At 47.3% G+C, this 14,726-nt stretch overlaps 1 protein-coding gene across 3 annotated transcripts in view; it reads right to left on the minus strand.

Annotated features, from left to right (window-relative positions):
* Nucleotides 1–14,726, minus strand: part of Reep1 (receptor accessory protein 1) — a 108,427-nt gene that overhangs the window by 20,916 nt on the left and 72,785 nt on the right. For 2 of the 3 annotated variants that reach the window (XM_063229687.1, XM_063229685.1), the window contains exons 4-6: nt 13,115–13,235; nt 9,898–10,011; nt 1,314–1,463 (exon numbers count right to left, since the gene is read on the minus strand). In XM_063229687.1, the coding sequence (XP_063085757.1) occupies nt 1,314–1,463; nt 9,898–10,011; nt 13,115–13,235 (385 nt within the window). The remainder of the gene's footprint in view (nt 1–1,313; nt 1,464–9,897; nt 10,012–13,114; nt 13,236–14,726) is intronic. The other variant, XM_063229686.1, reaches the window with a different exon arrangement.

Below are 14,726 nucleotides of genomic sequence, written 5' to 3' on the forward strand. Positions count from 1 at the left end.
CTACCACTCTACTAGAGGTTCACAGAGTTGGATAAATGAATCTGTCACCATCTCAGCTGCCTGAGAACAGCAGCAGGAGACCTTCATCCAACCCACCCAGATGCTTCAGCCAGAGTTGCAGACCTGAGGGAGCATCCTGCTGAATGGAGCCTTGGGATGTGTCCAACAGGAGTATGTGAGAAATGTCAGAGGGGTACAGGGTGCCAAGGACAGAGGGCACTCATGTGAGGAGCAAGGTGTCCCGGGGAAGACCGACTGCCCTTGAACTGGCCTTGGAGGGTCTGGTGGGTCAAGGCGGGGACCAGGTGAAAAGGAAAGTGTTTTTCTTAGTATTTGTCACCACCGGGTGCTGCCACCTCATTCCACTCTAGAGCGGGTCTCTGCATCTTAGCGAGCTCTGGAGATGGAGTACAGCCATGTGTGCTAGCATCTGCTCCAAGTGCCTGCCTTCTCGGGGTGTCCTGGAAGGCAGGAGTGACCCTTGCTCTTCACTATAGGCCCTCTGTCGCTCTTTCAGCATGCTGCACCAGGACTGCACGTTACCTTAAGAAGTCAGGACAATATAATTATCAGTAACACCACAGCACTCTCTGAAGTCACCCTGAAGACCCTATTGGGTGAATACAGGAGTTGTATGATGCTGACAAATGCCATCTAAATCAAAAAATGACACTGGAGATGTTTTCAAAAACTCAAACAGAATGGAGAGGGAAGATATGGAATTTCCAGAAGCAGAGTATCGTAAGCCCTTGATGAGTCACAGGAAGAGTTGGGAGGCGTGGATTTTAGCCCATCTCACTTTGCACACTGTCTAATGCCTGCTGCTGCTGACAATGACAGTACACTAGGCCAAAATTTTTAGTGAGTCAGGCACCTGACAACAAAGCCGCCAGCATAACCACTTTTCCCCAGAAATCCACAAGTTAGTGGTCCCGTCTCAACACCTCCTCGTCCCCAGCTCACGGGCAGTTAGCCTCAGCGGCCACACATGCTCCACACCAAGGCCAGGCAGGCTTCTTATCAACATGCTCTACACGACCGACTGGGGCCATGTTTATGGCAATGGAATTGTAGTAACAAACAAATCAGAGAGAAAGACAAGAGTTGTCCCGTGACAGCATTGACAATCAAGTTCAGTTCGTGCTCCAGGCACTAAAGACAAGGAAAAGCCCCACCCAGTTAGTCACACATTAGATGCTCCAGATGAGACACCAGGAGGCTCTGGAAGGCTGGGGAGGTAGGAGCTGCTCCATGCGCCCCGCGTGGGGCTACACATGCGCTCACACAGGGGTCAAGGTGGGAGAGACACCTGCCTCCGAGCCACCCCCGGGGCTGCAGGGTAGAAGCGGCTGCCTGGCCTCTCCACCATTCTGGATCAGTTTGGAGTTAGTCATGCCTCTCGGCGGGGTTACCTGCCCTTCTCTGAGGTCCAAAGAGGAGGCAAAATGAAAGAGGCGAGCCACCTGATAAAGGGAGAGGAGGACAAGAGAAAAACAAGTTGTGGGCACCGAGCCAGCAATCGGGGACTGAAGGAGTCGTGCGTCCTCACATCTTGCCTTCACCAGCTTACTCATGTATTTATTTTTATTCACTCACAAACCCCAATGAAATGCTTGCAAAGCTCTGTCTGACATCCCACTGAAGAACGGAGATACGCATGACATGGCTCCTGCTTCTGTGGAGCTCACAGCCTAGCTGGGTCATCAAAGCAAAAATGTGTACAAGGCAACAAGTGACAAAGACGACACAATGTGCAACAGTGCAGGTCGGGGACAGCGTGGTTAGCTGAACAGGCAGAGGAGGCCTCACAGAGAAAAGGGAGGCTCAGGGCTGCCAGAGAGTGGCTCAGGCAAGGTGTGAACACAGAAAACTCAAGGTGTGTTTGGGTAAGTGCCACCGAGGGGAAGAGGCTTTGGTGGGAAACCTAGGGGTTGTTGACAAAAACCAAAAACAAACAGCAAACACAACAGTACTTCACAGAGTTTCTGAGTAATAAGCAATGTGGAGAACAGGATTTTAGAAGGAGAACATTCTAGAAGCATTTTGTGGCACACACTGAGAACTGGGCAGTCTTCTCAGTCGGCAGCAGGGCGGCCTGGAATGAAGACTGCCCTGGTCTCCTGCCCTGCAGGGCCCTTTCTGGGAGACAGGGTCAGGGCTGCTGGCTAGGTGCATCAGGGCTGGAGCAGGCTGGTGAGGCGCCCCGGAAGCTGCTGAGGAGGGAGGAGGAGGCGCTGTGAAGTGAGGGGGCCTTGCTGAATGGTGACAGCGCTCAGGGAGGTCAGATCTGTGACCCAGGCCAGCCTGGGCATCTGAGTCAGGCATCACCCAACAGATGGGGCTTTGGGTTCACTAGGACAGATCTTCTACACACAGCAGTGGCAGAAGTTAGGGCCATGCCCCTGCTGGAAGCTCCGCTGCAGCGGCATCTGCTCCTTCAGAGGCCCCAAGGGAGGATAACATGGTGGCAGAGCCCTCTTCCTGGGGGAAGCAGGATGCAGGAGAGGCCCTGCTGCAAAGGGACAATCAAAAAGAGAAAAAACTAGGGATGGGCGAGCACAGGACAAGTCTGTGAAGAGTCAGGGGCCACTGTCCTCCTGACATGCACAAACATCTCCAAGGTATCAGATGTGTAGGGCTTTAAGGAAACTACACTTTTTCCTGTGTTCCAATAAAACTTTATTTGTAAAAACAGCTCATGAGCCCAAGTCAGCCTCCAGATCATATAGAAACTCTAACTCATGGTGTTTTTGATATCTGCCTTTTAGTGTTGTCCTCGCCTTGCTTTAAAGTCAATAGAGACCCTGTCTTGGTGGCATTAGCCAGGAGTCTCTTGTGCCACTGTACTTCCACAGGGTTTGCCACAAAGTGGCCAAACAAGCATGGGGCCTGGTTTTGTAACTGAAGTGGAAAAGAGGAAGAAGTGCCTGCCAGGGTATATACAGGTGTGTGGGATGCTTGGAGGGATGCAAGGAGCACTGGACGTGAACCAGAGACCCTCACTCTGAATTCAGCTCAGCAACAGACAGCTGTGTGACCCTGGGCAAGTCACTCAACATCCCTGGGCCCAGTTTCCTCCACAAGGTGAGGTTCCAGCCCCATAGGACCTGTCTGCTCTCTTGATGGTTGGGGGGAGGTGCTCACCTGTTTAACCCTGAGGGACCCCAACTGCTGGGCTGAAGAGGAGGAAGAAGAATTATGTGGAAAGTCAGGACAGAGCAGTGAGGAACCCGAAGCCTGGGGTGAGAGAATGGCTCACATAGAGTCCATGTGAGGGAACCAAGAAGAGAGAGGACACTCAGCCTCCTCTCCCAAACAGTGTGCTGGTAAACAGCCTCAAAGTGCCAGCGTCTGACTTGGTTTTTCTCTGTCTGACAGTGAAAAGATCATAATCACCCTTAAAAAGCAAACTGAGGTCGGACTAGAGTGGGTGATCTTTAAGCAGTATTTATTGTGAGCTGTTTTGGAGGTAGGCAGTACTAGGGATTGAACCCAGGGCCTCTGCATGCTAGTTAAGTGCTCTACAACTGAGCCACATCCCCCAGCCTTTTTTCTCTTTTTATTTTGGGGCAGGGTCTCGCTAAAGTGTATAGTCTGGCCTTGAACTTGCAATCCTCCTGCCTCAGCCTCCAGAGTGGCTGGGATGGCAGGCCTATACTACCACACTTGGCTTCTAAAGTAAATTCTTTAGGCGCATCACTTGATAACCATTCTGTGGCAGGTACAACTGTCATCTCTGTGGTGTAGGGGAGAGCTGAGGTTCCACAGAAAGGAGCTGCACTTGTCCACCAGGTCTGCTCATTTCCAAACCCATGCTTAGGATAGATTTGACGCTGAGCATCTCTCTACCAGATGGCAGCTAAAAATACGTACTCCAGTCCTTTAACACTCATTGAGCACTTACCTACTAGGGACACATATGACACAAATATAAATGGCAGCAACACAGTGCCATTGGAAGGCCACGGTGGGAGAGGGACCAGGTCTATCTGGGATCACAGAAGGCTTCATGGAAGAGGCAGCAATTGACCTTGAGGGTGAGCAGCATTCCAAAGAGGTCAAAACAGAGGCCAATGAAGCAAAGACAAGAACTAAGGCAGAGTGCAGAAAGATAAATTTCCATAAATAGTACTCCAAGTTGCAGCAAGAAAGTGGTACTGTGGGCATAGTCCCTGAAGAGCTGGGAAGCAAGGGAGGCAAGACCGGAAAGCTGGGATCAGGGCTGCACTGCTCGGGCCTCACACAAGAAGGGGAAGAGCAGTCGGTGCTTGCATAGCGACTGCAGCAGTCTAAGCTAGAAGGAAGGCTGAGGGGAAGAAGGCCTGAGAGGAGGAATGGGATGCCACGTGGTCAGGAGTTGAGTACGAGGAGAAAATCTGGAGCATCAGGAGGGACAGAGATTTGTGGCTTGAGCATCTGAGACGATGGAGATTTTCTTAGTATCGGAAGGTGGGACAGCCAGGCATGGTGGCACAGGCCTATAGCCCAGCACCTGCAAGAGAGATGAGGGGACACCAGGCAGTGCCAACTCCAGAATGGCAGGGCACAGGATGATAAAGGAGAGTGTGGAAAACCACACCGGTGAAAAGTCTTGCTCAGTTTTGCTTAGACTTTTTTTTTGGTACTGGGGATTGAACTCATGACTTTGTACTTCTCAGGCAAGTGTTTATGCCACTGAGCTAAATCCCCAGCCCTCTGCTTTAGACATGTTTTGAAAAGCCCAGCCAGGATATGAGCAGTTGCGTGGGAGACTGGAGGGTGAGGATCACTTTCCCAGTTTTCAGCAGGTTGGCCATCACTCTTGCACAACCTTGGTGTTTAAAACTGGTTGCTGTAGTGAATTCTGAAGATTAATATTAGGTCCCACAGTCTCACTGAAACAGAAGTAAAAATGGCTGACTGGACTGAGGTAGCATGGTGGCCAGGAAGTAGCCTCTTGGGGTGGAGGGACAAGCACTGACTTCTTGGAGTCCTTAGCCCTATAGATTCAGAAGACATAGGGAGTAGACATTCATGTCCTCTTCTTCCTCAGAAATGGAGATAATTCCCAAGCACTGTTCATCAAGGAGGTATTTCTATAATCACCATTTTGTGGTGCTAGGGATTAAACCTGGAGCCTCACACATGCTAGGCAAGTGCAACATCTCTAGCCCATTCCAAGAGGTTTTATAGGTAAAAACAAAACAAAACAATAATATTTATCTTTATTTACACAGAATTATAAACAGGTGGGTTTTTACTAGAAAGGAAACCAAGACAAAGCAAGTGATCTCAATCAGGTTAGAAGCCTCCAAATGACTGGGTTTATGTACTTCCTGGAATGAGTGTCTGACTCCAAAAATAAAGTTTTATGGTGGATTGAAAGCAGCGTTATTCTGAAGCTAGATGTTCAGGCAAAGCACTGATGGATAAGCAATGAGGATAAGAGGGACAGGACTTCCTTTTTTACATTTTATGTTGAACTATCTTATAGCCCTTTCCTCTTAAAGACAAAATTGAGTAGGAGTAAATAATGAACAGGAAAACAATTTATCTCTCATTAAGAGTGTGCTTATCTTTTCAGACACTGTATTTGGTAACTGCCAAGTTTTGACTACCCTCTAGTGGCAACACACCATAATTGCAGGCAAAATGCCTGAATATGGGAAAGTCAGAAAAGTTGTGAGGTCACTTAGTAACAACTAAGATGCATGCCATTGTGGTACTGGTGAAGAAATGGGAGCCACAGCATAGCCACCGCTATGTGATAAGTTTGTAGTACCCTGTTTTCCTGGTGAGCCTTAAAAGGGCTCCCAAGGAACTCGGTGATGGGGCAGATGTCTAGTCAAAGCTAAGCAGCTACAGGTGAAGGGATGACAGTAAGGCAAAGAAGAAGCCCTGAGTGTTAACAAGGCACTTAGGGCAGAGCTGGCCAATGGAACTTTCTTCTAATGTAGGCAGTGTGCTGTCTGTGTCGACTTCCAGTCACGATGTCTGCTCAGGACTTGGAAGTGGGGTTAGAATAACAGAGAAAGCTGAACTTTAGGACCTACTTGATTTTGATTAAGTTGCATCTAGCCACAAGTAGCAAGTGGTTGCCATGCTGGACAGAGCAAGACTGAAGGAACCAAAATGAGTACACTTCACATCACTCAGGTTTATGAGTGGCAAAGTATTATACAACTAAGCACTGTTCTGTTTCTATTTATCTTTAAACAAGAAACAAAGGAAAAGAAGCCAGAGCCCATCATTTCAAGAAGCTAACAATCAAATAGGGGAATACTGGATGGGGAGAGTGCCCCTGCATACCCACACCTGAAATCCATCTGTGGGAGAGGATCTATAACTCACAGACTGCAGTTTTATTTTGAGCAGCTCTCTTCAATCGGTGCCTTTAGTAATAAGGTAGGTACTATTATAACTGTTGTAGGATCTTCAGAATTAAAGCAACACTGCTTTTTGAGTTATGAGATAAAGCAAGGTTGGCTTGGGCCAGATCTAAGAATGAGGAAGTGGAAGAGACCTAGTGCAAAGTTGAAATTTCACAGGTAGGAAGGCGGCCTGCAGGCCTGGGGTTGTAATACTTTGTTGTTACTTCTGACTAGTGTCTCTCTTTCAAGTGAGAATGTGTTTGACAGAACAAATGGGCTTCAAGAGCGTTAGGTTAAGAGTGAGATTTGCAAGGCCACGCTCAGGCCTGGGGCTGTTTTCCTTCTGGTTGGAATCACCGGTTGGAAGACAGGGAACATGGAGGAGCAGAGACAGCCAAGTGACCAGGGCCCCTAGATAAAAGGTGGATCACTTCCGGGGGACAGAGATGGAGACCTTGAGAAACCGGAAAGGTGGAATGAGGAAAACTGCCCTGGGGAGAGATTTCTGAAGTCTAATTTTTTAGTTTTGGTTTTTCCAGTTTCTAAAATAAAACAATAATAAGAATTTGTATTTGACCAGGAGCACACACTTCTAATCTCAGCAACCCAGAAGCCTGAGGCAAGAGGATCACAAGTTTGAGGCCAGCCTGGGCAATTTATCCAGACTTTGTCTCAAAATAAAATTTTTAAAAGTCTGAGGATGTACCTCGGTGGTATGGCACTTGCTTAGCATGTGTAAGGCTTCAATCCCCAGTACTGCAAAGCAAAACAAAACAAAATGAACTCTGCAAATAATTTATTAGGGAAAGAAGCTCAGAGATCAATCTTAATTTTCAAAAGATTAACTGTTAGTGTGGTCCTTCCATTTAAGCTCTATGTATCTTCCTGAGAACCATCAAAGGATGGAAAAGCAAGCAGAAGAGTAAGGGAAGAATGAAGTCTGCTAGAAGAATCTATAGTTCCACTACAGGACAGTCATGTGCCACGAAAGATGTTTTGGTCACCAATGGACACACACGAGAGGATCTGCCACCCAGCCTAGGCACATAGCAGGCCGTACCATGTGGGCTGTGTACATTTACTCTGATGCTCCTGCAGTGACACAATTAATTGTCTAATAGTAAATTTATAGAACTTATTCCCCCTTAGTAAGTGATACATGAGCGTGTTTTTCAACTAGCATTCAGTTTCAGGGCAATACACACACAAACTGCTTTTACTATTTTCAAGGCTTGGCTTCTGAGGCGTTAAATCTGCATCCCAGGAAAGGTACTGAAACTAACAGTTTAAAGTCTAATGACCTGTGCTCTCGGCTCTGCCTGCGGCCTCTGGCAGTGAACAGTACAGAGCTGGCCATTTAAAAAAAATCACCTGGAAAATTGTTAAAAATAGAGACCCCATGGGCTCACTGCCTGAGATTCTGATTCAGCACATCAGAGAATCTCTTAAAAAAATACAAAGCTTCTCAGGTGGTTTGGCCTTGAAAACCAGATCTGGATCCACTGGTGAGTCATCATCGTCTGATCCTGCTTGGTGTGATCTACTGTTGCTATGGAAACCATTGATGCACACCCCATCGGCCTGGCTAAAAATTTTGGGTTTACCATTTTTTTCTTTTTTTTAAATAGTACAAGTCTGTTTCAAAGGAAATGGCATTATTTTTGGAAGGGAAGATTTTTTTCTCTCCAGAAAAAAAGCAAAGCCTACAAGAAGAAAATTTTCTCATCTGAAACCAAATTCAACAGAAAGCAGACGGTTTGGTACTTTAGCCCAAATGGAAGAGCTAATGAGCTGTTACTTCCTGAGGTGAGTTTCAGGCTGTCTGAGCTTCCTCCAGGTTTTGGCTGTTTCAAGGTGGAGAAGTCTTGGCCCCGTGGGCTTTCCCAGGAGGGCAGAGGGGCAGGCAGTAACTGCCCCTCTGGGGCTCTGGAGGATCCAGCTCAAGGCTGTCCTGGAAAAGCAACACCCTGTCCAAGTGACAGGGAGAATGAACTTCTTGCGCATCATGCTGAGCAGTGAGGCGATGGTACCACACTCAGACAAATACACCACGTTTAAATTCCTGCATCAACGGAGGGAGGAGCAGTACTCATCATCCTGCAGGCTTCCGAGGTAGCGAAGATAGGACAGAGAGAGGGACACCAAGCTGGTTTCTGTAGCTTTATGTTGTATAGTTGGCCCTATTTAGAATGTAATGGCATTTTCTTTCCATTTAAAAATAAGAGCATACAATAGTTGCATTGGAAATAGGAGGTTTTTGGGATTCACTGCTCTTTATAAATCTTGACAGATCTCCTCAGGAAACACAGTGGAATTTCCCTCCTAAAGATGCTGAGATCCAGCATTTTGCCAGCAGCTCTTACACCAAGGTGGGCAGACCCGGCTGAATCCAGTGGCTGAATCCTTGGTTCTCCTCCCCTCCCTCCCTGTCTCTGCCTGCAGCACTCCCTGACTTCAAGCAGAGGTGCTTTTGAGACAACTGCAAAGCCCTGGGTGGGGAGTCCTAGAAATGTTCCTAGCGTGCACCCTGACTTAGTGTACAGGAACACAGCTTGATTCCCTGTTCCAGCTGGCTTCCAGCACTCCCCATCTCACATTCACTCAAAGCCCACTCGGTATCATACAACAAGGTAAAGGTGAAGAAGAAAAACAAGATTGAGATCTACTTTTGGGGACCAACCAAGCACAGTACTGGCTTAGTTCAACTTGGGATCAAATCTGGTTTACTCGGCTTGTGCGGGTTTGTTCTGTTGTCCTCATCTTTTTGGGAAAGCAGCTGTTTTGCAGAGTCCAGTGAGACAAAGGCATTTGGCCTCGGTCTCCTCTGAGGGTCTGTGTGCCCAGACCTGTATTGACTGTCATCTTCCAAACCCTTTCACAGCTCTGCCACTTCTGTCCCCAAGCTCTGGCATCGCCACCCAGGACTTATCACTTTGCCAACAAGTCTGACCTTCCAATTACTGTCTTCTCCCAGTGAAACTGCCTTCTTCCACTCCCAGCTGACTGCAGACCACCACCCCACAGCTGGATTCCCGGGAGGGTGCTGCCACCAGGCAACGCTAGGGCGACCTACTGAATTTATGCTAGAGGAAATGTTGACCAGTTAAATTGTTCAGGCCTGAGGCAAAGACAGTGTGATGTGAGAAGAAGCTAAGGACAAACTAGGAGGATTTCTAAAAAGAGCTAGATAGAGATGCCCTCCTCTCCCTCCACGTCCTTCTCTGTCTCTCAGGCCTCTGCTCCAAGTAGCTTAGAGGTTTTTAGCCTTGAACCCACACGGCAGCTTCAGGGGCCATGGGAACCTGTGGGTGTACATATCGTGCGCACATGTGCGGGTATGAGACAGAGGGAGGGGAAACTGACATGAATGTTCGGGGGCAAGTGTCACCATTTTATCCATCACATTTTCAAAGAGACTCCCAGAAAGATAAGGAGCCCCTGAGTGGCCCCCAGTCTAACCCATGAGAGCTGCGCAGGTGACAAGCAGGGTGCACAGCAGGAAGGGAGGTGCCCACACAGCCAGGGAAGTCAGAGCCCAGCCCCGTACCTTGGAAGCAGCCATCACAGCCGCTGTGGCCGCCACATTCAAGCCCCGCTTCCCGAAGTGCACAAGGGCATCATAACTCCGGTCTTTTGCTTGGACCAAGCAATCATCGATTTCCTGTCAAAGGAACAGGACAGGCACACTGAGTTGGCAGGTTCAAATGAATCTGTGTTCTCTTTCCCTTCTGCTGAGTGCTGCCCTTGGCAGGTGGCCTAATCTCAGATTCTCACTGGGCCTGAAAAGTCAGACACTTGGAGTATGCGTGTGTAGAGAGGTGGGTGGAGAGAGACAGAAGAGACATGGCGGGTGGGGTGGAAAAGGACTTCTGAAAAAAACAGCAATTTAATGACCCAGCAGCAAGCACTGGGATTATTTCTAAAAGCCTCTAACTTGCAGGGAGAGAGACAATCCTGGCATTCTGTGCACAGCTGCTCTGTAAGACACTGAAAGAACCTAGGGCCGACAGATGCCAAGAACCGAGCTTCTAGCTCAGGTCTGTCACAAACTGGCCATCACACCTTGGCACTGCTGGCCTCTCTACACAGTTTTATCTTCCAGATAATGAGGATAATGATGATACTAACTTGCAGCATATGCAAGTTAAGGGAGGTCATTTCAGGAAAGCATCTCACATCATAGCTGGTTTCAGTCAGTGATAACCACTGCCATCTTCCTAGTCTTCAAGGACTGGGACCCTTGCAGCTCTAAAGTTTGGTTATTAAATTCTATAATTCAATATTGCCTCACATATATATCAATGTATATATATCAATCATATATCATGCCTCACATTGATATACATATATATCAGTGGTAGGGATTAGAAAGCAGAAAGAAATGGCCATTCAATTTGTTGATAAAGGAAATCATTTAACAATATTAAAATAAAATTAGAATCACTCGGTATCATACAACAAGGTAAAGGTGAAGAAGAAAAACAAGATTGAGATCTACTTTTGGGGACCAACCAAGCACAGTACTGGCTTAGTTCAACTTGGGATCAAATCTGGTTTACTCGGCTTGTGCGGGTTTGTTCTGTTGTCCTCATCTTTTTGGGAAAGCAGCTGTTTTGCAGAGTCCAGTGAGACAAAGGCATTTGGCCTCGGTCTCCTCTGAGGGTCAGCACACTGGTGCACTTCCTGTACGGTGAGGTGTGCAGGGTTCCCTGTGCAAGGCCTCTGCGGGAAGCTGCAGCAGGAAGCCCTCTAATGCCTGCCTGACTCCGGAAGTGATTCTTGGCAGCTTTCAAGAGGGATCACTTCCACCTCAATGGAAGTTACAGTAAAGGCTTCAGGGGAGGCCAGCACTGGGGGTGAGCGAGGAAGAAGAGCAGGATTTGATAACCAGGTCAAGACAGAAGTTTGTCCTCTGGCTCCCCACTCTGAGGCAGAGAGAGCTGTGGGTCACCTATAACACTGTCATTTTATTTTGAAGAATTCTGCTATACAATCAGAATAGAAAATAATATAAATAATGAATTGTACAATGTTGGAATCATTTGACACAATCACTGTACTCTTGGAAATTTATTCTAAGATAATCAAAGGAAGGAACTAAACTCCAAGCAAGGTGGTGTGTGCTGCAGAACTGCCTGTGACAGAAAAAAATGTAGATAATCTAAACAGCAGTAAGGCTGCTATGGTCTTTCTTTTAGGCTATTATGAAGACAAGTAGAAAGGACTGTGTGCAAACATGTTTAAGATCTCAGAAGACAGATTTTCATTTATTTTTTAGGCTTTGTGATTGATGTCAAGTTGGTTTGTTTTTTGAAACAGGGTCTCACCCTATTGTTCAGTTTAGGCTGGCCTTGAACTCACTATGTTGTCCAGGTTGGCCTTGAACTCAAGGGGATTCTCTTGCCTCAGCCTCCCAAGTGCTGAGATTATAGGCATGCACCACTACACCCAGCTATGTCAAGTTTTTTTAAAAAAAGATCCTATGTAGACAGGCTTGGTGGCATATGCCTGCAATTCCAGCACACACAGGGTGCTGAAGGAAGAGGATCATGAGTTCAAGGCTGAAAGAGTTGTGCCCTAGAATAAATTACAGGACATTATGCTGGTAGTCCAACATGGTGGAAGGCCAAATCAGGGATGCTTACCCCAATGGCCACTTCCTCCTCCTTCCCTGATTACAGCTTCCTCCTTCCTTTCCCCATGTGCATGAAGAAAACTCCAATTAGCTCCTTGCACATCATCAATGCCTGCCCCACATACCACATCCAGTCAAAAGTCGCATATACCCCACACCCCCATACCCGGTCAGAGGAGAAAGCCAAACCCTTACTGGTTGTGGGCTCCTCTCCATGTCTTTAAATAAAAAGGCACTTTTACTTTTTCTTATATTCTGCTCCTTTATTGAGCCAGAAAACTTCAACAGAGGCCTGCCTTAAGTACATAGTGAGTTTAAGGCCAGCCTGGCTACACAGTGAAACTCTGGCTCAAGAAAACCAAAACCGGGGCTGGGGATTTAGCTCAGGGGCTGGGGATTTAGCTCAGCCGCATAAGCACCTGCGTTGCAAGTAGGCAGTCGTGAGTTTGATCCCTGGTACCGATAAAAATGAAAAAGACAAAAAAAAAAAAGAAAAGAAAACCAAAACCAAATGCACACCAATACCTATAATACACTTTAAAAAAGATTCTACGTAAACTTTTAAATGACCTACATAAAATCATCTCTACAAAAGGATAGGGGCTAAGGATGGTAAGAGGAAATCCAGTTTTGGAAATTGAATTGAGTGAATTTTTTCTTTGTTGAAATTATATAAATATTTTATAATACATATTTCACCACTATTTCTAAAAAAAAATACATTGTGTTAAAAAAAATACAGTTAAAAGTGGCTGAGGGCCAGACATGATGGCACATGCCTGTAACCCAGCTACTGGGAAGCTGGTATGAGAGGACTACTAATGCAAGTTAGCGAGACTTCGCCTCAAAATAAAAAAAGAACTGGGGATGCAGCTCAGCATTCCCTGAACTTGGTCCTCAGTGCCACACAAACGAGGGCTGGGGATCTATTTCAGTAATAGAGCATGCACACAGCATGTGAGAGGCCCAGCACCACTTAAAAAGAACAAAAACATTAGAAGCAACAAATTGTTGAGATAATAAAGGCCAATCCAGGATCTCCTGTGATACAACAATCATTTTTATTTATCACTTTTTTTTTAATCTTTCACTTGCTGCGAGGAATGAAAGGCAAAGCAACATCAATTACCTTTTCTTTTGAAGACAGCGTGGGGTGTACAAACTTCCTGTACAGGAGGCTGGAGCCTTTTGTGTAGGGAGATAGCAGCCAGGCTACAAACGCTATTTTTAGTTCATAATAGAATGGAAACCTGGAGAGATAAGAAAATACGCATCCCATTAGCTCCTTAGCAACATTACCCTGGCTCCCTTAAGGACAAGACCCAGGCTTGGCACAGACGCCTCTCCTGCCCACGCACCACCGCAGAGCTCCCAGCTTCCTCCTGTCCAGCAGGGAAAGCTGTGCGCGTGCACAGGCGCACATGCAGACGAGCACACACAGCACCACCATGGCCTCTCCCTGAAAGTTGGCTCGAGTTTTCTTCTGTTGCCCAAGCACATCAGGAATAAAGGTTCAGCCCATCCATCACCCTGTGGACCTGGCAGCAGCTGGCAGGTCCAGCGGGCTGGGCTGAGGTTGATTCTTGGCTCCATCTGCAGCCTGCAGCCTCAGAAGGCCAGGTCCAGGCTGCCAGCCAGTTGTTCACCCCTTCCCTGTGGCCAGAAGCTCAAGCACCCAGGGGAGTCACACAGGGAAGAGTTGACAAACCATCTCCAATCTGAAAGTAAAAGCCAGTCCTTTTTGGCTCTTTCTGACCCAGATAGGGACATGAGACCACCTCTTCCCAAAGGAGAACGTTCTTCACGCTACTCAAGTCAATGTCAGGCAAAAACATCTTGATTTTTTTGCTACCAAAAGGATATAGGGTGCAGGTAACATCCGATTCTAAAGTCCTATGCATCCTTCAGCCCAGTCATTTCTTTGTACCATGAACATTCGCCCAGCAACTATACATGCCAGCTTGTGCCAGGCGCTGGGCAGATAACAGTGGAGCCAGTGATGCTCTTCCTTCTTAGAGCATCCAAAAACAGACAAGATTCTGACATTCCTGAACCTCGGGCTCCAGCCACAGAAACAGATTGATACAATAATCACACCCGAGTAGAACAGCAACCTGAGGACTGCAGGCCTCCAATCCAACCTGACTCTCCCAGCCCCCAACCTGCTTGCCAGCAGAAGCACTACTCCCAGGAGGGAACTCAGCTCAGCACCAAAGCTGTCATCAACAAGCACTGGTTAAAGAAGGTAAGACAGGACAAGGAATTCTGCAGGTCCTGGTGTGTCTGCAGACATCTGGGGACATCTGGAGCCCTTGAAAATTTACACTGACCACTTCTAGGACTTGGCCTGCTGAGATGCAATACCTCCAGAGAACTCTGACCACAGATGCTTATTAAAATCTTCCTGCCTAATGTCCCCTATCTTCTTTCAAGCCTTATAAAAAGGGTCCTCTTCTCTGATCCCTGAAGATGGCCTTATCGCTCTCTGTCTGCCTGCACCCAGACTCAGTAAATTTCATGCCATGTTGCCTTTGCACAAGCCTGGTGGTCTCAGCTGGCCTCCCCACCATGCATTGTGTGTTACAAGGACAGCGTTGTAGTGGGGCTCTGCTGGCACACAGAGTGTCTTTGCACAGACTTTAAAGTCAGTCTTTGCACTAAACGCAGTGAATACAGGCACACAGCATGGCAAGCAGAGCTTGGTCTGGATTCCAACGCCATTCACCTCCTCAGCCAATTGA

Source organism: Cavia porcellus, unplaced genomic scaffold (assembly GCF_034190915.1).
Source record: "Cavia porcellus strain 051 isolate PalLab524CR breed Dunkin Hartley unplaced genomic scaffold, mCavPor4.1 scaffold_18, whole genome shotgun sequence".
NCBI classification, from domain to species: Eukaryota; Metazoa; Chordata; class Mammalia; order Rodentia; family Caviidae; genus Cavia; species Cavia porcellus.